The sequence below is a fragment of the Aotus nancymaae genome, unplaced genomic scaffold, assembly GCF_030222135.1.
Source record: "Aotus nancymaae isolate 86718 unplaced genomic scaffold, 86718_ANA_hifiasm-v0.15.2.pri h1tg000076l, whole genome shotgun sequence".
NCBI lineage: Eukaryota > Metazoa > Chordata > Mammalia > Primates > Aotidae > Aotus > Aotus nancymaae.
Window position 1 is genome coordinate 7376976 of NW_026988491.1, and position 24602 is coordinate 7401577.

The 24602-nt window shown below is 41.8% G+C and overlaps 1 protein-coding gene across 1 annotated transcript in view; it reads right to left on the bottom strand.

Moving 5' to 3' along the window:
- BPIFC (BPI fold containing family C) overlaps positions 1–24602 on the bottom strand; it is a 54302-nt gene that overhangs the window by 25143 nt on the left and 4557 nt on the right. Inside the window, exons 2-11 of the mRNA XM_021669370.2 lie at positions 22042–22175; positions 18295–18415; positions 13966–14094; positions 12587–12742; positions 12396–12459; positions 10072–10132; positions 5486–5577; positions 3573–3749; positions 2045–2098; positions 708–878 (exon numbers count right to left, since the gene is read on the bottom strand). Coding sequence (XP_021525045.2) covers positions 708–878; positions 2045–2098; positions 3573–3749; positions 5486–5577; positions 10072–10132; positions 12396–12459; positions 12587–12742; positions 13966–14094; positions 18295–18415; positions 22042–22165 — 1149 coding nt within the window. The 5' untranslated portion in view covers positions 22166–22175. The remainder of the gene's footprint in view (positions 1–707; positions 879–2044; positions 2099–3572; positions 3750–5485; positions 5578–10071; positions 10133–12395; positions 12460–12586; positions 12743–13965; positions 14095–18294; positions 18416–22041; positions 22176–24602) is intronic.

Sequence of the window (24602 nt, forward strand, 5' to 3'; positions counted from 1 at the left end):
TGTGTGTATGACATTTTTATTAGGTTCATTATATTTTCCCTTCTATCAGGTTGCATTTGGCCTTCATCTGCTCAAGTAAATACGAATTCTACCTTGATTGAATTATTTAGAAAAAAAAAAGGAAATCCAGCTCTCTATGTAATGGAGGTGGTGGGAAGAGTGTGCCTGAAGTAGAGATTGGAGAGAAATTTTACAATGTATGAGAGTGTGAGTTCTGGCCTCCCATCCTGCCACACACACCCTTCCCTCAGCTCTGTCTTCCCTGAGATAGGGTCTTACCCTGTTGCACAGACTGGAGTGCAGTGGAGCAATCATAGCTCACTGCAGCTTCAAACTCCTGGGTTCAAAGCAATCCTCCCACCTCAGCCTCCTGAGTAGCTAGGATGACAGATGCATAGCACCACCACTCCTGGCTAATTTAAAAAACTTAAATTAAATTTAAAATTAATTTTTTTTTTTTGGTAGAGATAAGGTCTTGCTATGTTGCCCAGGCTGGTCTCTAAACTCCTGGCCTCAAGCAATCTTCCTGCTTCGGCCTCCCAAGACATTGGGATTATAGGCACGAGCCATTGCATCCAGCCTCCATCCTCACTCTTAATCAATGTGTCATCCCCACCATCTTCAAACATTTAAAAGCTTCTGGCCAACAGTCACAGCAGGAGCAGGACTGGCATCTGCAGTCTGCTCCACTGTCTCCCCAGACTTACAAAGTCCATGGAAACGATGGTTTCAACTGTGGAGTTCTTGGTTTGGGTGAGCATCATGATGGAGGCAGGGATGTCCAGGGTGAAGTTGCCTGGTTGTAGATTGATCACGGGAGGCTCTGTGGCCATGATCCTCACCATGAAGGGCTGGGACAAGATGTAGATCTCTGCAATCTGCCCATATTCCGAAAAAGAAATGAAGACTGTGAGGCATGAGTTGATGAAGGGAAATCACAAGGTTAGAATGGCCTGTGGTGACTGAATCTTACATTGTGCAGTTAGAATAGAAAAGAAGCTCTTTAATAATAATAACAATTACACACAAAAATCAAACGATGATAACAGTTGGCAGTAACTGGACACAATACTTGATACTACCCACTGTGCCAGGGGCTTAATGTATTATCACATTTAATCTTCACAAAATCCCTGTGAGGCAGATTCTATCAGCATCCTTGTTTTATAATGGAGAATGTGAGTCTTACAGAGGTTGACATTCTCAAGGTTCTCGGGGAATAAGTGATAGAACTGGGATTCAAATCTAGGTCTGGCCTGGGCCCAGTGGCTCAAGCCTGTAATCCTAGCACTTTGGGAGGCTGAGATGTGTGGATCACTTAAGCCCAAGAGTTTCAGACCAGCCAGGGCAACATGGCAAAACCCTGTCTCTACAAAAAAATAGAAAAATTAGCTGGGCATAGTGGCTTGTGCCTGTAGTCCCTGCTACTCGTGAGGATCACTTGAGCTGGGGAGGCGGATATTGCAGTGAGCCAAGATCGTGCTACTGCACTTCAGCCTGGACGACAGAGTAAGACTCCGTCTCAAAAAACAAACAAACAAAAACAAATCTAGGTCTATCTGACTCAAGATCCTTGCTCTAAAACCAGGATGCTACATGAACATCTCTGTCTTCCAGGGCAATCTCTAGCCCGTAGGTTCATTATGTTCAATACTTAGTGTGTTACGAAGGCACAGTATTAACAGTTGCTTTACTAAAGTTACAAGTGTGGGCACTAATCCTTCCTTTAAGAATTAAATACTCTGTTTACATTAATAAATCCTTTATTTAAACAAATTATTTCAAGTGTGGTGGAACATTGTGGAAGGCACAGGTGATTTATTTTGTGAACTTACAATTATACTCTAACTTGTGTGCTAATTGCACTTCAACCTGTACTGTTCAGTAAATACTTCTGGATATTTGATAAAGAGAAAAAACTCCCAAGAATAGACAGAGGGGCTTAAGCATGGACCAAAAATGAATACATAGAACTCACAAGTCTTGCAGAAGTAATTGCAGTGGAGCCAAATACACTATCAAGACTCAAAGCCTGAGCACTTACCCGGGAGAGCACATTGCCAAGGCCTTGAGAGTTTTGAACAAAATGGTTGGAAATCTGGAAAATAAAGTCCATTATGTCACGGTTAGTATTTTATCTGGATTGTCTACTCAGGGAAAAATGTAGTGTTCCCTACAATTTTCTGAATTGTGAAGCTGTTACACCATAAAATATTCAGTGTTTAAAGGTGACCTATCATTTTATAGCCCAATCATAGGGAATCCAAGGCTCAGGGAAGTAAAGTGACTTGCCCAAGGTCACACAGGAAGTTATAACTCTGGGAATGATACAGTCTATTGTTAATGACTATAGAGTGTTTACACATGAATTGTATGTATATAATACAAAAATCTTTTATGGATACATATATATGTATAACATTCTCTGTGTACGTATTCTACAGTCATTAACAATAAGTGTTGTGTTATTGTCCTCACTTTTAGGGATTACTGAGATACAGGATGCTTACATAATTTACCTTTGCAGATGTATGATTTTCAGGTCTGCAGCTCCTAGAATTGTCTAATTCTCAACATAGTAAGGTAGCCACTGCTGCCGTACTTACCGTTTTGAACATAAGCATTACAATTACTTATATAATTAAGATATAGAATGAGAAGATTCAAAAAGAGATGCTCAATAAAAGTTTTTGGTTGACTGGCTAGAGACAGTGCTGTCATTATAAAAACGAGGTGCATGACAGAGAATCAATGAATATCTGTATTATTACTGATCATTGTAGGTAAACCAGCTGTAATTGCAACGAGGATAACTCTTTATGTTAGCATAATACAGGGAATAATGATGATGATGATGATTAAAAGCAACAGTTATATTGCACTTATTCTGTGTTGGGCATTGGTCTGAATACTTGACATGTATTTAAACCTTGTAATGCCCACATAATTTCTGAGTATGGAATTATTATTATCTGCCTTTTCCAGATGAAGAAATCCTGGCACATAGAAGTTAAATAAAGTGAAATTACCTCTAAGGTCACAGGTAATAAATGATGGAAAGGGGTCTTGATATTATTTGAGATTAATCTAGAACAGTGGTAAGTGGTGAGGTATCATGAAAAAACAATTTTAGCAGAACTGGAAACTTGACAGTTCCCCAGCTAATACATCTTGAACATCCATAATCTGAATATCTGAAATTCAAAGTGCTCCAAAATCCAACTATTAAATGCTATAACATGATACTCAAAGAAAATGTTTATTGTAACATTTTAGATTTTAGATTTTCGGATTAGGGCTGCTCAACTGGTAAGTATAAATAATGCAAATATCCCCAAATCTGACAAAATCTGACATCCAGAATAATTCTGGTCCCAGGTATTTTGGATAAGGGATGCTCAACTGGTAACAATGTTCATTCCACCATTCCTTCATTCCTTCACTGTCTTGTTGGGAGTGATAGACTAAAAAGGCCCAGGAATCAAAATTATGATATAAAAATCCTATAATAGGATACTTATAAAAAGGCTGAATGATGGTGCCCATTGGCATCCTCAATTAACTTTCCTCACCTCTTTGGTGGAGAGAGTGACATTGAAAGCCCCAGCTGTGAAATAAGCAAATGATGCAGATTTAAAGAAATATTCGGCGATTCCAATGTAGAGCATGGAGTTGCTGCGTTCTGGGAGCACAAAAGGAACTGGTGAGAAGTAGGGGTCAACGAGGTTTTCCAGTGGGTAGAATACACCCTGTGAGAAAACAGAGAGAAAGACCAGTGTAGTAGTTGAAAACTCAAATTCTAAGACTAAGAAGGTTGACCCTCTGAAGTCAGAATTATTCCAGAAGCTTGGGCTGAGCATGGTGGCTCACATCTATAATCATAGCATCGAGGTGTGTGGATCACTGGAACCCTGGAGTTTGAATTGATTGAATGATTGTTTTTCCATGATCAACCTGGGCAACATGGCAGGCCCCGTCTCTATAAAAAATACAAAAATTAGCCAGGTATGGTGGCATGCACCTGTAGTTCCAGCTACTTGGGAAGCTTGAGCCAGGGAGGATGAAGCTGCAGTGAACTGTGACTGTGCCATTGCACTCCAGCCTGGGTGACAGAGGGGGACCCTGCCAAAAAGAAGAAGAAGAAGAAGAAAGAAGAAGAAGAAGAAGAAGAAGAAGAAAAAGAAGAAGAAGGAGAAGGAGAAGGGGAAGGGGAAGGGGAAGGGGAAGGGGAAGGGGAAGAGGAAGAAAGAAGAAAGAAGAAGAATTCTAGAAACTCAGTAAGGATGAAAAACTGATAAGGCCTTCTGACTCCTTGACCAGTGACTATATTTCAAAGCTCTGATGATTCTTGAGCATATTTAGGTGTATCTGTTCACCCCAGGGTATAATCCAATGAGAATCCTTGTTCAAACTTTTCTCAGACCAAGAAGGAGGTGCATTTAGCTGGAAGGACACCTCTGACTAGTTCTTGAGGTGCCATGTAGTGGTATCAAACACTTGACCTTCAAAATCTGTGTCTGCTGAGTACCTGAGGAATCATAGAAAGAAGGACCCAAGACTCCAAATGGTTTAAAGAATTTTTGTGGCATTTTTAGCACTGCTCTTGTTAGCTATAGGGTGTTATTACAAAATCCTGTCTTGTCCAACATTGAACTGAGCTGAAAGACTCTGGTGAGTGAAATATAATCCAATATGCACTTTAAAAGACAATGATATTAGCTTTGGGGCAAAATTAAACATAAGCACAATGATTGTTTTTCTATGATCAGTCAACACTGTTTCCATGTGCTTATGGCCCTGGCAGAGGTCAGCAGCCCTCAGTTAAATCCACTAACCTGACACTTAGGAATAGAAGTGCCAATGTGTACTATCTACTGATGTGTTAAATTCCAATAAATGCAGACCACTCTACTTGCTGCCTCCTAACCTCAAACCTACTCCTAGAGGCAAAGACATATGATACTTCTGAAGAGGGCAGACATATGTTGTACAATACAATCATTTGCCTATCAAGAAAACATTCAAGAGTTTTTTGAAAAGGTGTAAACATGAGGGAGTTGCATGAAAGAAAATTAAATTATTTGAAGAGCATGTACGTGTATTTCCTTCTGTACATAATCATTTTTTTTCTTTTTTTGAGACAGAGTCTTGCTGTCATCCACACTGGAATGCAGTGGTACCATCTTGGCTCACTGCAACCCCTGCCTTCCAGGTTGAAGCAATTCTCCTGCCTCAACCTTCCGAACAGCGGGGAATACAGGCATGTGCCACCACACCTGGCTAATTTTTGTGTTTTTAATTGAGATGGGGTTTCACCATGTTGGCCAGGCTGGTCTCAAACTCCTGGCCTCAAGTGATCCACCTGCCTGGGCCTCCCAAAGTGCTGGGATTGCAGGTGTGAGCCACTGTGCCCTGTCCATAATCACTGTTTTTAAATATTGGCAGTTGACAGTCAGGCTGAGGATTCTGAAGATGATAAAGTTACCTTCAAGTTCAGGTCAAGGTGGTTCTCAGTAATTTCTGGAGAACTGATTAGAGAGTAATCCAGCAGAGTGTAGTTGTCAATCTTGGTTAAAACTAAACAACCAACAAAGAAAAAAGAAAATCCATATTCATTAAAAGCATAGTATAATATATGAATGATGTCTATCTAGAACAATATAATTTTAAATTCTCTGTTTAAAAGATCAATTCCTGCTTTTCATAAGTAATACATGTTATCTTTTGAAAACCCAGGAAAAGTTAGATAAATCAAAAGAAGAAAGCGAACATTTTTTCCAATCATATTACTCCGAGAGAAACATCACTACAATTTTGGTTTGCAGTGGTCCCCCTTGTCTGCAGGGGATATGTTCCAAGACCCACAGTGGAAGCCTGAAACCGTGGACAGTACCAACCCCTATATATACTGCAATAAAAGGAACGTGAATGTGAATGCGGTTTCTCTTTGTCTCTAATTCACATTTAGATACTGAATATTTTTAAACCACGGTTGACCATGGGTAACTCAAACTACAGACATCAAAACTGCAGATAAGGGAGGACTGCTGTATAACTTTTTAGGTACACACGCATACAAATACACAAAATGCATATATAGTTGTTGTTTTTCTTTGTTTTTGTTTTTTTTTTTTTTTTTTTTTGAGACCGAGTCTCACTCTATGACCCAGGCTGGAGTGTAATGGTGCAATCTTCGCTCACTGCCACCTCTGCCTCCTGGGTTCAAGAGATTTTCTTGCTTCAGCCTCCCTGGTAGCTGGGATTACAGGCGCCTGCCACCATGCATGGCTAATTTTTGTATTTTTAGTAGAGATGGGGTTTCACCGTGTTGGCCAGGCTGGTCTTGAACTCCTGACCTCAAGTGATCCACCCACCTCAGCCTCCCAAAGTGCTGAGATTAGAGGCATGAACCACTGCGCCCGGCCCTATATAGTTTTTTTTTTTTTCTAAAGGAAATTAGTACAAATACAAAACTTAAATCAACATTTAGCTGGTTGGTATAATGAAAGACTTTTCAGTTGCATGTTATAAATTGCAGTTAGAACTTCATTTTTTTTTTTACAAGGAGTATGCATTACTGTTATCATTAAAAATATTTCTAATAACAGATTGTGTGAGAGAAAATAAAATTCACTAAATTGGAGAGGTCAAGGAAATTCTTATGCATAGTGCTACTAATTCAAATAACTTTATGTGTTATCATTTTCAGAATAAAGCAGAAGTCAAGGGGACCAGGGTACAGTGCTGGGTGAAGCTCTGGGTGAATTTCCAGAAAGCACAGATTTTAGTGTCTGAAGCTAGTTGTATGTGCAGTGATGCAGGGCTCAGGTTTCCCATTTGGCTTTGGAGGGCTGCTTTCCTGATCACCATCACGTGTTCTACAATATGAAGACCTATTCCTTGTTCTACAGAAAGTTACCTGAGCATCACGTCTTCTCTATTCTTGCATGCGACAGAGGGAGATGAAAAGCAAGAAGAGATGAAGTGTCTTGCTAAGATAAAGAACAATATTATCCTAAGCCACCATCGTTTTTATTTTTCACCTTTTTTTGTTTTGAGACAGTCTTGCTCTGTCACCCAGGCTGGAGTGCAGTGGTGTGATCTCGGCTCACTGCAACCTCCGCAACTTGGATTCAAGCGATTCTTCTGACTCAGCCACCCAAGTAGCTGGAATGACAGGCATGCGCCACCATGTCTGGCTAATTTTTGTATTTTTAGTAGAGACAGAGTTTCACCCTGTTGGCCAGGCTGGTCTTGAACTCCTGGCCTCAAGTGATTCACTCGCCTCAGCTTCCCAAAGTGCTAGGATTACGGGTATGAGCCACTATGCCTGGCTATTGCCACAGTTTTAAAAATGCTTTTAAGTCCTAAATCTGAGGGAAGCAGGACAGTAATCATTTCACAGGTGAGGTGAGTGAGGCTCAGAGGTACAGGAACTTGCTCAAGGAAAGCTAGAACATGGGAATCCTTGGCTACTTCTTTCTTCACTACATCTCTTTTTCTTTCCCTACATCTCCAATCCATTCTATTTCTTTCATCCATCTGCATCCATTTATCAGTCTAATATGTATATTTATTGAGACAGGGTCTCACTCTGCCACCCAGGCTGGAGTGGAGCGGCATGATCTTGGCTCGCTGCAGACTCAACCTCCTGGGTTCAAGTAATCCTCCTACCTCAGCCTCCCTGTAGCTGGGACTACAGGTGCACGCTACCATGCCTGGCTGATTAAAAAAAAAATTTTTTTATATAGAGACAAGGTCTCACTACATTGCCCAGGCAGGTCTTGAACTCTTGACCTCAAGCAATCCTCCCACCTTGGCCTCCCAAAGTGCTGGGATTACAGGAGTGAGCCACTGCACCTATATTTCTTAACCTAATGGGCTAGGTGTTGTGCCTGATGCTGGGAGCACAGAGGTGAGTCAAAGTTCCTGCACCCAGGGAAATCATAGTCTTGGCGAGGAGACAGACATATCAATAGGAAATTATAATACAACATAGCAAGGGCTGATCTAAACTGAGCTCCTGATGGTCCTGCTACAAACTTGTTCTTATGTTCTTTCTCATCTCAGTAAATGCTAAATCAGTTCTTCCAATTTTCCAGTTGCTGAGGTTTTACCCACCAAAGTCACCCTTTACTCCTCTCACGATTCACATTTGATCTGTTGGATAAATACCACTGTCTTGACCTTCGAGGTATATCCAGAATCCCAACATGCCTTACCATCTTCATCACACCACCCTAGGCCAGCCAACATCATTACTTGTGTGGGTCACCGCACTCATCTCTTAAGTAGTCTCCTTGCTTTCAACCTTGACTCCCTTCCTGTCTATTTTTAGCACAGAAGCCAGACTGATCTCCTCAAACTGTAAGTTAGGTCATGCCGGCCTTTACTCTTCAAAGACATACCATCTTAGACTAAGGGGTGGACTTTGCAGCCCCTACACAGCCCTGAAGATCATACCATCCCTTTTCCCCATCTCTGGTCTGCTTCCCCCAACCCCTGCTCCTAGTGTGTCCTCACAGCCTTCCCAGCACACTTGAGATATTCAGCTTCAGGGTATTTAAAGTGCTTGCAGTTTCCTCTATCTGGAACCTTCATCTAGATTGAACAGCAGCTCACTTTCTACTCCACTTGGGTCCTTCCAGTAATGCCACCTGCTCAGTGGTGGCTTTCCTGGTCACTCTCTCTAGAATGGAAATTCCTCCCCAGCTCCTCCACTGCTTTATTCTTCTTCTTACCACTTATCACTGCCATAACATAGATTTTACTCATTTAACTTGCTTGCTGTCTGTCTCCTCCCACTAGTCCCATGAGGGCAGGTATGTCTGTAGCCTAGGAATACTGCTGCATCTCCAGCACCAAGAACAGTGCTCAGTCTATTTCACATGCTCAGCATGCCATTGGTGAATGAATGGATGGAGTGCAAAGAGAGAGAGATGTCCAAAGTATCATGTGAGCATAGAAGAGTCATAACTTTATGGAGTGGGGGCTGTCAGCTAAGGTTTCCTAGAATAGGCTGTGCCTGAACTGGGTCTTAAATATAAAGAGGAGAGAACATAACATATAAAGAGGGATAGAGAATGGAAAGGATTAAATCCTCCAGGGTTTAGCACAGTGCTGGCTAAACTGCAGGTTTAGAAATGGGCACTCAACACATATCTGTTAAAGCAGTGGTCCCCAACTTTTTTGGCACCAGGGACCAGTTTAATGGAAGATGATTTTTCCTGGACTGGGGTTGAGGAGATGATTACGCGATGAAACTGCTCCACTTCAGATCATCAGGCATTAGATTCTCATAAGGCATACGGAATCCAGATCCCACGCATGAGCAGTTCACAATAGGGTTTGCACTCCTGTGAGAATCTACTGCTGCCAGGATTAGATCTGACAGGAGGTGGAGCTCAGGCAGTAATGCTCAGTTGCCTGCCCACTGTTCACCTCCTGCTATGCGGTCCAGTTCCTAACCAGTCTGTGGCCCAGGGACTGGGGACTCCTGTGCTAAAGGAATGAAAAGATGGAGGCGAGAGGAAGCTCTTCCAGGCAGAGAAGACCGCAAAAGCAAAGGCAAGGGGCGAGGAGAGCTGTGGAAGCAGTTTGATTGCTGGGGCAGAGAAAGGTAAAGAGAAAAATGAAGTAACGAGAGGTAAGGAGGAGATGGGGTGTGGTGAGTCTTGTGGTCCATGCTAAGGTGCGTGGACTTGATGCTCAGGGCAGCCACTGCAGGCTGAGGACCCGAGAATAACCTGGTCAAGATTAGTGTTAATCCCTCTGAAGAGAAGGGATGTAGTGCCACAGCTTGGGTTAGTGCTCATGAAGGTTGAATTCCTGGACCTACATCTCATCCCCTGGAGCCACCCCTCTTGCAGCAGTGAAGTTAGTTATTAACCAAAGAGTGCATGCCCTATGCACAAGGCACACCCTCCCATGAACCTTTCTGGGGCTCTAATTTGCAGAATATGAAGCAGGATGAAGAGCCTGAACTATACTGCCTTGTATAGCAAACCCAGAGAGTGCCAGCTTCTGAAGGTGGGAAGACAACCATCTGGAAAAAACAGTTCTAAGACTCACCCTCCAGTGTGCTGAGGTTGGCATTTAGTGCTTCGACTTCACTTGCAATAATGGGACAGAGCTGGCCACAAAGGAATAAAAAATAGAAGTTACCATGTTGTACTGGAAACCCTTATTGGTGGACCTAGACCCTGCAAACAGAGGCCTTCTGGTTAGCAGTCATTATTTCTTTGGTCATCGAGACGTTCCCTTAAATTTGTTGATGTCTGTGGGGCTCACATTATGTAGGTATGGGTGGTATGCCACTGAATGCCAGCTCCACTTTGTAGCAACTGGGACTACACCCAGTCAGCCCTGTAAGCCGTGCGTGAGCCCTTGGCTTTTCTCCCTGTGACATGATAGGACATGTGCTCCAGTCCATGCTGTTACAGCCGAGGAACCTGCTGCTGGAGCTGCTGTGTCTTTCCTCACTGCCGGGGGTGCTACCAGCTTGCCATGTCCTCTAGGAGCAGCTGCATGCCCTGCCTTGAATGGTTAGAGCTGAAGCTTTTACTTTCTCCCTGGGCTAGGTGGAGAGCACATTATATCAGAGATCTATTTTGAGATCGATTTTGTTGCCACCTTTTTGGAATTTGAAAATTAGTCTTGAGTCAGACTGATATTTTGCCTGGAAGGAAGGGGCATAGGTATCAGCACTGATGTGCCTCTTGTGTGCTCATTGATGTGCTTAGCATAGTGGTTCCAGCAAAGGCTTGGGTGCCTGGGGCCTAGGGTTGAATTTGTTGGCAAGTTACTTGTACTCTTTGATCTCAGTTTCCACATCTGCAACATTTGCATGGGGATAATAATTATATCCACCTCATCAAGTTGTGAGTCAAAATGGAAGTAATTCATGTAAAATTGCCCAACTCATAGTAAGCATTCAATAGGTGTTATCTGTTGTTGTTTTAGCCCCATTTCATCTTCACTACAGCCTTGAGAGGGGGGCATGACTGTCCCCTGATTACAGACGGGAAAACCAAAGCTTAGAGAGGTTAAGTGAGTTGCCAGGTGTTACATAACTAGGATTTAAACTCTGGTCTTACACAGCTAGACAGCTGTGTTCTCAGCATTCTTTTCTATCTTGCAGTGGCACAGAGAGAATCATGGAAGCATCTGTTATCTTTAAGCCATATATCAATTTCAGGCAAACTTAATTATTGGCATCTGTGACATAACTCATTCTTCACTGGCCTCCTGACAGAGGCCAAAGGACCATGCCTCGATTCAAACAGGGGAATGATCAAGTTTGGGTGCTTGACAGTGCACTTTGCTGGGAGTCTGTAATGTGCACATTCATTGGCTCTCAGCATGTCAGGTAAGGATACAGAAGGACAGTAAGGCTTCAGCATCCTGGACAGCTGTGCCACCTCCGAGGATGAGCTGCTTGATGCTTCTGAGTGTTGATTTCCTTACTGACTTTCATTAAGCACCTAATGTCTGTCAAGCACTGAGCTGAGCATTAGAGAGATGGAGATGGTCAGATACCATCTTTGTCCCTTCTTTTCCAGAAGAATCTTCCTTCTTTTCTAGTCCTCCTCATCCCTATTCTTATCTCCCCCAAAATATAGGTAAAGGGTTCAGGGAGAGTGTGGCCAGGATTGGAAAGAGAGTGACTAGCCAATTCCATCTTTACCTTCTTAAGACACTGACTTCTGAGATTGGAATACTTATAGCTTTGGAAGGCATCTTAATTGATTCTATTTTCTTAACTTAATCCTATTGTATTTCCTGAAAATATCTTTTCATATCCTTCATTCCTTACATACACAAATCCTACCTATACCTTAAGATCTAGTTCAAGTTCCGCATCCTCTAAAAATTATCTCCCAGGACACTTCCAGGCCCTATTTATTTCTTTAAAATTTTCTATTTCTCTGAACCTCTCCTGTTCAATCTAATGATCATGTAACTATGTACTAAGTTCAAGCACTCAGTTAGTTATTGTTTCAGAAGCCCGAATTTGGTTTTTCTGAATAGACAAGTTTATCCCTTTTTCCTATTCCCAACAGACCCTAGTCTATGGTAGCTGGGCATGCAATAGGTACATAATAAGTAACTTCTTGTCGGTTGTTTGCCCACCACCCTATGGTAAGAAATCTGAGAGATGTGCTGTTGTTTTATCTCTGCATCCCCAGCACCTACCACATTGTTTGACACATGGTAGGGATTTGAGAAACTGTTATGAAGTTGAAAAGGATACTTAATGCATGTGAAAGTGCCTTGGATAGTTCCTAACAGACAGTAGGTGCTCAATAAAGGTTCCTTACTAAGAATTAATTAAAGGATGATAGAACTGCTACTGATGGCATTTTACTGTGGTTGTTTAACCTCTAAAGACTCACCATTTCATTTAAGTTCTTTAAAATGGGTTTCTCCATGGGCTCAGCAAATGAGTTATACAGGACACTGGGGAAAAAAATGAACAAAAGAGTTTACTTAGAGACCATACTCAGCCATTTATAAACCTTCCCTAGGTGATGCCTGAATATCCAGCCCCTGACTAGACATGGCCCAACCCAGGGCTCTCACTCACCTGAGTTCTCCGGAAAATGAAACATGGGCATGGCTCACTTGGGCGTAGCAATCTTGGAGCTTCAGGATAGGATGACCAAAGTCGTTTCGGGTTAGAATAATGATACCAGTAAAGTAGACTCCGGACAGAAACAGATCAGCTCCTCCTGTGTCTTGGCTGTTTAGAGAAAAAGTGCAAGGTTATCTAAGCCTGAGTCAGGCACAGAGATGGATCTTGTTTCTCTGATTACCCAGAGACTTTATGCTCCTGAACTGCAGTGACTTTGTCATGTTCACCTCTGACTTCCTTGCACCTACAACAGGTAGGAGCAGAGTAGGTGCTGAATGAATATTTACAGAACAGATGAAGTACTAAATATGTGAAAGCTAACAGCTGTTGGGATATTCTAATTATTTCACCCTGAGTGCTCTGACCCTGGCAATGATCGAGCTTGTATTGAGCACCCTTCATATACAACGTTTGGGGAGAGGAAATAAAAAGTAAGATTGGCAACACTTTATTCAGGAGGGGCATAGATGAGAAAGTGATGCTTAGATGTAGTCTGTGAACTCGTTGAGGGAGTGGATTGTGTGTTACTTATTTCCATGTCCCCAAGACTTAGCATGTGGCCTGACACAGAGTAGGTACTCACTATACGGTTGATGAGTCATTGAATAAATGAATGAATACGTGAACCTATGTTGCTGTGGGGAACATGTCATTTCTCTACAATCTATAAGACTGGAGTTCTTGAGATGGGGATAAATGGTACATAGTAAGCACTCAGTAAATGGTTGTTGACTGACTTCATGGATGAATGAATGTGTTATCCTGTGGCACCAACCAAGGCAGACCTAAACATTACACTCAGAATAGTGGTTTACACATCGTAGCTGGCCCGTAAAAGTACCTTGAACCTGATCCCTTTCTTCTATACAAGGGTGCAAAGGCCTTCCAGTTGGGCTTGGGCTTAAGCTGACTACCATCCTTCAACCTTCAACCTCTGTGTGAGGTAGGAAGTCTCCATTTCCCATTAGTTACTCCTGCAGATGGGGAAGTGTATTGAATGACTGGCTCAAGATCACGCAGTGATTTGTGGGTGGAGCTAAAATGCTGAGCATGCATCTGTTTCTCTGATAGTCAGGGACTTCTAGTCCTTAGAGAATCTCAAATGACATTTGATCACTGGCTCTGCCTCTGAGGGAAGAATGTTTTTCACCCCGACTCCCTAGCAGGGATTTCCTAATTTAAACCTCACCTGGAAAAAAACGCTTTTAAGAAAGAATGTTAATAGTGAGGGAAAGAAGCCCAATGCCAAAAACATTGGTGAATTTCTACATTTTCCATTTTTGCTCCACATTCTCCCAGAACAGCTGCAGACATGTCAGTGGAATACTCACAAAATTGGAGACTTGAATTCCCAGTCTGTGCTGATGTTGGCAGTGCCATGGTTGGTCAGTGCTTTGATTCCTACCCCAGGCACAAAAGCCAGTGAGGTATTTGGAAATGAAAAGGCATTGATTTTTATACTGTAAAACCAGAAACAGAAGTTAGGGCAACTCTTCCAGCACATCTCTTCATTCAAGCAAACTTGGGAACACAGTTGTAGAACTCTTACAACTGAGGCCATTGTGAATTCCTACAGAGAAAAGAACCTCCTGTCTGCAGGGCTGTCTCTGGGCACTGCCTCCTAATTCTCCTCAAACTCTTAGCAGGAAGTCCCTCGAATCCATTTGATGAGGGAAATAGGTAAGCTTAGAAATACATACATATATATATATATATATATATGTATAATTTTTCTTCTCTCTCTCTCTTTTTTTTTGTTTTTAAGACAGGGTCTCATTTGTCACTCAGGTTGGAGTGCAGTGGTGCGATCATAGCTCACTGCAGCCTTGAACTCATGGGCTCAGGTAATCCTCCTGACTCAGCCTTCCAAATAGCTGGGTCTTCAGGCATGTGCCATCACACTTGGCTAATATATTTTATTTTTTTGTAGAGGCAGGGTCTCACTATGTTGCCCAGGCTGGTCTTGAAATCCTGACCTCCAGTAAGCCTCTTGTCTCAGCCTCCCAAAGTGTTGGGATTACAGGCATGAGCCACCTCACCTGGCCTAGAAACACATTTGTAAATAATCAAACAATCTACTTCTTTAGTTTATTTAAAGACAAAAAGAGGCACAACATTGCCATCATTATTTTTCCTTAAGCAGTTCCAGTGTTTCACAAAAGGGGTTATATTCGTACTTTGCATGGCACAGCTTTTTTCATAGAGGACCGTCCCACATTGCAGGACATTCGGTGCATATGCCAGCAGTGTCCCTCCCCACCTGCCATTGAGACAATCAGAAACGTGCCTTCCTCCTGTTTCCAAATGTCCTCTATGTGGACAGTATCTCCGCTAGTGGAGAAACTTAAAGAATTGACTTCCCCTAGGATTCTCTGGACTGTCAAAAGGGTAACCAGGAGGCAGTGAGTTGCATGTAATCTGCAAAGGTAGATGGCCACATGCATCATAATAAATTATTATGAACATCTATTGAGTGATTCCTACCTGCCAGGCATTAGCTCATTTTAACTCTCACAACAATCCGAGGAGGCAGTTGCTGTTTTTGTAATCCCCATTTCAGAGATAAGGAGATAACAAAAGTGGCTGAAGTCATATATAAGTGGTAGAACCAGACCCGGAACCCTCCCCAGTCTGACTTCAGACTGTATTCTTCACCACAAGGCTGTGCTACTTTACATAGTGTGCAGAGTGCTTGGCTTGGAGCCAAGTTTAGTACCAGCTGTAAAAACTTGGGCAAGGTACTTAATCACATTCAATCACTCAGAAGAAGTGCTACTCACAAGTGGGTTGGGGAGACAAAATGATTTCATCTGTATATAATTACTGCACCCAAGAAAGCCATTGTTGTAAATGAAGATTAGGAAAAATTCAAAACATAAATGTAATAGCTGCTAAGAAACAATTATTTGCTAATATTTCCTCTCCTATGCATCCTTTCCTACCTATTCTCTGTCACACACCCTGAGTCTCACTGTGGGAAGAGGAAGGCAGAGATTCATTGAATATATTTTAGAAATATTTTCCTTTTGATACATGCAGATCAAACCAATTCTTCATAACTGCTGCAGAGCATTTCAAACAGTGGATGTGCCATTTCAAAAAAATCATTCCAGTGTTGGTGGACATCTAGGTTCTTTCTACTACTTCTCTATTATACACAGTGTCACAGTGAACCCTATCATACATACTGCTTGTGTATACATGCTTCTCTAAGAAGGATGCTGAGAAGTGGAATTGTTGGGTCAAAGAGCATATATATGTTTTTAATAAATATACAGACATATACATATGATTATATACTGTATTTTGACTGTCCCTTTTCTATGACTGAATATGTTTGATGCACAAGTACTTCCTACTTGTATTACAATTGTATTACAGTTGCCTACAGTATTCAGTGCAGTCACATGTTGTACAGGTTTGTAGCCTAGGAGCAATAGGCTATTTCAAATAGCCCAGGTGTGTACTTAGCTATACCATCCAGGTTCGTGTAAGTACACCCTATAATGTTTGCACAATTATGAAATCACTTAATAAGGCATTTCTCAGAACATATTCCTGTTGTTAAGCGATGTATGACAGTAATTTAAAATCTTGTAGTAATCACATTTTAAAAAGGGAAGAGAGGTGAAATTAATTTTCTTAATATTTTTACTTAAGCCAATACATCCAAAACAGTGTCATATCAATATGTAACCAATATAAAAATTACTCCTGAGATATTTCATTTTCTTTTTTTAAAAAAGTAAGTCTTCAAAATCTGGTATGTATTTTATACTCATGATACACCTGAATTCAAACATTGGATTTTATGAGATATACATGACCTGTACATGTTTCAGCAGCCCAAATCAAAAAATTTTAAGTGCTGACATGATGCTCAAAGGAAATGCCCCTTGGGGGTGCTGACCTGGTAAGTAAGTATAATGCAAATATTCCAAAATTCAAAAAAATTAAAAATGTGCTATACATCGTGTCCCAAGCATTTTGGATAAGGGATACTCAACCTGTATTTAGATTTGATAACATTTCAGTTGAAAAAGTAAACTTACAAAATTGTTCCAAACATACTTAAAAGTTTTTCAGTAGCCAAACTGAGCACCAGATTTTTATAATTAAAATTAATAAACATTAAATAAGTAAAAATGTATTTCCTCAGTTGTATTAGTTGCATTTAGTATACAACAGCCACCTGTGGCTAGTGGCTACTGTTTGAACAGCACAGGCCTACAATTATTGTATTGGTTTATCTACCCCCTCTAGCAATGCATGAGAATACCTGTTTTTCTCCATCTCCACCTACACATGATATTGTACAATTCTTCCTGTACTTTTCTGCTGTGGTATTATGATTGTACTTAAGAAATTAGTTTTGTAAACACATATTTAATGTCCATCTCTCCCACTGGACTTTAACGGCAGGTATGTTGTTCACAATATCCCCTATTGTTTTATCTTTTTTTTTTTTTGAGACAGGGTCTCTCTGTCTAGGCTGGAGTACAGTGGTGCAATCATGGCTCACTGCAACCTTGACCTGGGCTTAAGTGATCCTTCCACCTCAGCCTCCCATGTCACTGGGACTACAGGTGTGCACCACCCTGCCCGGCTAATTATTGTATTTTTGGTAGAGGTGGGTTTTTGCCATGTTGTCCAGGCTGGTCTCAAACTCCTGAGCTCAAGTGATTCTCCCACCTTGGCCTCCCAAAGTGTTGGGATTACAGGCACGAGCTGCACCCAGCCTAATATCCCCTATTCCTAGGACGAGGCTTGGTATGTAGTAGGTGCTCAATAAATACTTGTTAAATGGCTAACTTTATATAGACCAGGGCATTAGCCATGAACTTTATCTAAGTCATCATCTCTCTTCCTCCTTGCCAAAATCTCTTGGCTTTATAAATGTTATCATTGACAGCAGGGGAATGATCACTCCAAAGGGACAGAGTGGCAAGGAATTATCACTGGACTGTTAAAAGTTTTGGGGCAAATTGTGAGTCACAATCAGAGAGAATTCCTTAGAAAAGCTTTTGTTGATGTTGATTATTCATTTATTTATTTTTATTTTTATTATTATACTTTAAGTTCTGCTTGACTCTCCCTTGCTTTTTAAGACTGAGTTCCAGATGACAAAGCTATCCCCTCCTTATACTGCCTTTGGGACTTTTGCTGGAGACTATGAAAGACTGTCAGTTGGTGTCTTCCAATTCACTTTGTGGTAGACTTCCAATTCATTTTCTTCCCTAAACATCCCTGATTTTATTGGGAATGACAAAATTGTTTGGTTGGAAAACTAGTTTTCCAGTCTCCCTTGCTAATAAATGTGGTCATATTATTAAGTTCTCTCCATTGTTGGTTAGGCAGGATCTTATTAGGATAGAGCTTCAGAAAAATTCATTAAAAAAGAAGGCTGACTCAACTTATAAGAGCCCCTTTACCATTGTCTCTTCCTCCTTTCAGCTGCCTGAAACATGATTTGATGGCTGGAATCACAGTGGCCATATCAAGCCATGAGGCAAACTTGAGAAAAACCAGAGCTAAGGATAGCAGAACAGAAAAAGATAAGAAGGATAGATTCTGATGAAATCATGGGGCATCCATAGGATTCCTCCACTGTTTCATTTGAGCTTCTCATAAGAGACAAAGTGCTCTTCTCTTTTACTTACTTTGAAAAATTGTAATTCACATAATCAACCTTTAGAAATTCAAGAGACTCAGAACCGCTTAAATTTGGGAGGTTTTTTTGCCTTAGCATCTGCTCAATCATCTCCATTCCAGCTTGAACACCTGTGAAGGAAACAATAAAGTATCTGTTGGTAATGACAAAGATAATAATAATATAATAACATTCACCACGCAAATGAAATTTATTGAGTAAGACATGCCCTTAGATACTTAGAAAATGGCAACCGCACAAATATGGGTATTATTGTCCCTGGTTTACAGATGAAAACTGGTTCTCAAAGAGGCTAAGGAACTTGTCCAAGACTACAGAGCTAGCATGAGAAATTTTCATTATGTCATGAGGACTAAAGAGTTTCATCACAGGACAGAGTTAGAGGAAAAGTGTAACATTTGCTTCAGGCCAGGAGCAGTAGCTCGTGCCTGTAATCCCAGCACTTTGGGAGGTTGAGGCAGGAGGATTGCTTGAGCCCAGGAGTTTGAGACCAGCCTGGGCAACATGAGACCCTGTCTCTACAAAAAAAAAAAAAAAAAAAAAAAAAAAAAAAATTAAAGATTAGCTGGGCGTAATGGTAAATGTCTATAGTACCAGTGACTCAGTATGCTGAGTTGGAAGGATTGCTTGGGTCCTGGAGGTCAAGGTTGCAGTGAGCCATGATTGCACCACTGTACTCTAGCCTGAGCAATAGAGTGAAACCCTGAGCCTCAGAGGGGTTCACTGTTGCCCAAATCATACAGCTAAGAACTGGGGAAGCCAGTGGTCAAATTCAGACACTTTGGCTCCAGAATCTGTATGCTATGGCCAGTTCCAGGAGGTTATTCCACACACTTATTTCCTTTCAAATTCTTTAAGTTCAAGAATTTTGGGCCTGAGGTTCATGGGCTGTAGGAAACTCTTGAATCACATGAAATTCTAATAAAAAACTGTGGGTGTGTCACGAGTGCATATGTGTCTCATTCTTTGGGGGAGAGAATCTACACTTTTACCAGATTGTCAAAGGATCCTGAGATTTTTTAAAAAGTTAATAACCACTGCTTTTGTTTCACCCTGGAATAACCCCTCAGCTTCTTTATATGGAAGCATCACAGAACAGATTTCTCTGAGCTCACTGGGGAAAAGAGACCTTTCCCACGTTAAAGGACTTGAGAAAAGTTATCTCCATAGTTGCCTTTATCCCTTATTTTGCAGTTTAAGTTCCTTTCCAGTTATTCTATCCCTGTTGGGGATGAAGAAGAGCAGGTTTTATCCTCTAAAATGCCAGAATAAATATTGCAATATGGTGGTGCAAAGATAGATATAAAGGATGTGAAGCTAGAACCAAAGGCATTATCAGAGAGCTTAGGTCTGAGCCCCAACTTTGCCACTGAATAGCTTGTGTGACTCTCCAAGTTACATAGCTTCTCTGTCCCTTACTTTCTTCATCTATGACATGGGGACATTAGTAACATTGGAGGGGTATGTTCACACATGTGAAAATGACAGTAGCTGGTACTTGTGGGGCCATATTTGCTACGGCCAGACACCATTCTAAGCACTTTACATATGTTAATTCATTTATTTTCCACAACAATCCTATGGGCAGGTACTATGATTTTCACATCCATTTTAATAAGTATCTTGCAGGTACTACTAATAATAGACACCTCAGATCTCTTTCTAGAAAATGTGGGAGCATAAATCATTGATAAAATTCAAAAAATACCTAATTTGTATTGAGTGCCTATATATGCGAGGACTCCATATACATTCTCTCCTCTCTCCTTGGGTCCTCACAGCAAACCAATGGCAAGGTGTTATTATTTTTTTATTTTTAGTTTTTTTGAGACGGAGTTTTTGCTCTTGTTACCCAGGCTGGAGTGCAATGGCACAATCTCAGCTCACCGCAACCTCCGCCTCCTGGGTTCAGGCAATTCTCCTGCCTCAGCTTCCTGAGTAGCTGGGATTACAGGCACGCACCACCATGCCCAGCTAATTTTTTGTATTTTTAGTAGAGACGGGGTTTCACCATGTTGACCAGGATGGTTTCGATCTCTTGACCTCGTGATCCACCCGCCTCGGCCTCCCAAAGTGCTGGGATTACAGGCGTGAGCCACCGCGCCCAGCCTGGCAAGGTGTTATTAACCCTGTTTCACATAGGAGGCAGCTGAGGCTCAGGGAGGCCAGTGACTTGCCCAAGAGCCCACAGCTAGTGAGCAGCATTATCCAGAGCTTGGAGGAACAGGGAGTAGATGATAGAGTGTAGGTTTCAGTATCAGGCAGCACAGACCTGAGTTCATATTTGCCTGAGTCCCTTACTGCTGTGAGACTTGGAAAATGTCATATTCCTCCTCTATAAAATGACAACAGCTTCTTGTAGGGTTGTTTGTGGTGTTAGATCAACACACAGCCCAGAAAGCACATTTAAAGAGCCCGGCCATGGTAGATGCTCAAAAATGATTCTGAATTCAAAGCCTTCCCTTCTCCACTAGCCCATGCCGTATTTCCCATGGGTGGGAATATAGCCCATGGATGATCCCATTTGAGCCTTACCTCACACTAAGTGTAGGTAGGTAGGCACCATTTTTATCATCCTATTTTCCATATGAGATAATCCACTGGCCCAAGGCCATATATCAAGGAAAGCAACAGAACTGACATTTACAGCCATGTGGATAGACTTCAGATCTGTTCTTTTAATGACTCTGCTCTTGGGGGTGAAAAAGAAGATGCACAACTTGAATACTGTTACAAGATATCTATTTCTGATATATATTTTATGCACATCAGCACATCAGTATAGTAACAAGACACACATGTATATGCATATATGTCTGGTACATATTTCTACACATCATTGTTCATGTAACATTTGTGCAAGATGGCTCAATTTTAGATCGCCTGCACTAGATGATGTACTAAGGGAGAAACAAGGAGTTGCCTCCAAATCCTCCTTCCCTCCCTCCCTCATTTATTTATTTTTTTTCTGGTATAGTAGAAGAAGCATCTCTTGGTTAGGCTTAGTTAGGTATTACTTGGTTAGACTAGCAGTGCTTAAGTTGACTGCTTTAGTTAAAGAGGATTGAGAAAGATCCATCAACCTACTTTAGCTAATCTCAGGCAAAATTTCACAGGAGAAAATAGGTCCATGTACTTTGATTTTGCAGTCTGTTCCTTCTCTACAATCTTCTGCTCCCACCTCATCTTAGCCCAAGGAAAATCACATCCCAACATTTGTCTCTCCCTAGTATTTATAAACATTCTCTAAAGAACTGGCTTTTAACCTTTCGGTGTCTCAGACTCCTTTGCACATCCAATAAATATGGAGCCTCTCCTCAGAAAAATGCACAGTCATCCACATTGCATTTTAAGCCAGTTTTAGGGGATTCTAAGTCCCTTTTGAAACCAAATCCTTTCTGAAGCTCCAAGATGTTACTTTTACTTTCACATCTTTTTCCCTCTGTCCTATAAATGTGTTCTTATTTAGAACCCTCAGATGTTCATTATGTGTATACATGGGAAAGAGAGAGTGAGTAAGAATCTGTGCTGTTTGGACATGTCTCCCATCAAGTTGACTATTGTTTAGGCAACACTTTCTTCACAGCCATCTTAGGAGCTTCTGCATAAGGTACTGGATCACCCCACAGTAGAGTTTGTCTCAGTTATGAGATGGCCCAAGTTATGAGCTGTTGAGTTTAGGTCACAGATCCCACCAAGTGGGCCTGAGGTCTGCTTCTGAAAGTATCCAACTCACCATAGTCAAGTGCCCTCTGAGTAATCCTTGCCTTGATTCCAGGGTAAATGGTCTGAGAAGATGATATGTAGAGATTCCACAGGAGGAAACATCCCCAGAGGACTGGGATTATCTTTGTACACATCTGAAATTAACTGACAGTTATGGTTCCTTTATTAGTCTTGACTTTCTCTTTGGTCAATTAAATCCAATATTTATAGGTTTTCTCATTTTTATTGTTTACTTCCAGAACTCAATCCATCCATCCATTCATTCATCCATCCAACTATCCATCCATCCATCCATGATCCATCCATCCATCCATCCATCCATCCACTCAACCACCCATTCATCTATCCATTCATTCAGCAATTCATTTACTGAACACACCACAATGTGTTCTAGGTGCTGAGAGTAGTGTTGACATACACATGGCCCCTGACCTACGCTTTTCACAGACTAGTGGTGAATATGCATCCTTTAGGGCCAGCTCCATGTCCCTCTCTGTGAAAACGTCCCTCACCAAGTCATTTTACCCTGTCCTCATCACACTCTACTCTGGGATCCCACCACACTTTGCAGAATGCGTATGTGTCCACTAGAACACCTGACACACAATGTTGTCTGTTTGCAGGCAGGACTCCTCCTCTCCACTGCTACACCCTGATTCAAACCAGTACCATTTCACATAGATTTGTGTGATAGCATCTTTACTGGTCTCCCTGCTTCAGCCATTGCTCCTTTCTGGTCATTCTCCACACCACAGCCAGAGTGAGCCTCCTAAAATGAAAGTTAGATCATGTTACTCCCTGCCCCCATTAACACCCTTCAGTGGTTCCCCACCTTAGTGTAAATGCCAAAGTCGTTTCATTAGCTACAAGGTGTAGAGGGCCTTGTAGCTGATGGAATGAATCTATGCCTCTACTTCCCCATTGACCTCCATCCTTAACACACACACCTGGCTCTCAGGGTCCCAGCATCACTGGCTAGCTTGATCTTTCCTGAATGATCTAAGTAGCCTGTACCCCAGGATCTTTGTATTTGCTGTTCCCTCTTCCTGGCATGGTCTTTCTCAGAGAACCAGGTCTTGCACTTCTTCAGATACCACCTCAAGTGCCATCTCAGCAAAATCTTTCCTAGTCACTCTATGCAGAACACGAACATCTTCCCTGTGGCCCTGTAATTATGATTCCACCCTTGCTTTATTTTCTTCAAAGCACTTATCTTCATCTAGGGTAGTAAACAGTTACTAATGTGTATATTGTCTGTCTCCTCTATTGGAATTTTTAGGCTTCATGGGGAAGGACTTCATCACTTCAGCACCTTGAATAGCGACTGGCACACAGTAAACAATAGGGAACTACTGAATGACAAGATGACAGAATGAATGAATGAATGAACGAATGAATGAATGAATGAAGTCTCTTTCACAAGCTGCGAATTGGGCCATGTGTGCCTTATGGGTTCTCCAGCACCCAGGAAACCCTTGATCTTAGTATACACTATCCGGTATTGTGATTGCCTTTTTACTTGTCTATCCGTTTGTCATGGGGATTGTGTCTTACTTCTATAACTCCAGAGTCCAGTAGCACATAGTAGGCATGTAAAAATTTTTGGTTAAATAAACATTCTCTGCAAAAAGAGAGACCACTTCTTATTCACTGTTATATCACCCATGCTTGGCATACATGAATAATCAATGTATGCTTGTTGAATTAATAGACCAAACAAATTAATGCCATCCCATTTTCTTGATAGATGAAGCACAGGTCCCAACAGCAGCAGTAATTTGGTTTCTCCGAATGAAAATCAAGTGAGTAATACATTCACAGGCCTTGTTTCTAGCTTGGAAATTACAATCTGGGTGAGCTATCACTTCTGCATTCACACATGCAAAAGACCCACAGGTGGCAGATACCACCGTGATCGCATACAAACATGAAACAAATCAAGGAAGGCCCATGAAGGTGACCTTGTGGATGTGGTCAAAGAGGAAGAAGTAGGCCAGGTGTGGTGGCTTATGCCTATAATACCAGCACTTTTGGAGGCTGAGGCAGGAGGACTGCTTGAGCCCAGGAGTTTGAGACCAGCCTGTGCAACATGGCAGGACCCCATCTCTACAAAAAATAAACAATTAGCTGAGTGTGGTGGTGCACACCTGTAGACCCAGCAGCTTTGGAGGCTGAGGTGGGAGAACTGCTTGAGCCTGGGAGGTGGAGGCTGCAGTAAGCTGTGATCATGCCACTGCATTCCAGCTTGGGCAACAGAACATGACCCTGTCTCAAAATTTAAAAAAAATTTAGAGAGAAAACTGTGAGAGCCATGTGTTTAGACAGAGGGAGGGGTCAGACCAGGTGGTCAGGTAAGGATTCAGAGAGGACTAGGCTTCAGGAGCAGCCTGGGTGAAGGAAAAGAGGTCATTGCAAAAGGTGGAGCACTTGGCCAAAGTGGGTGAGAGGTTTCATTAAGGGAGGTGGGTAGGCTTAAAGGTGAGGCCATGGAGGTGGGAATGGGGAAATGTAGATAAAGGGGACTTCTAGAGAATTTGCTTGAAAAGAACAGAGCAGTATGATTAGGGATGG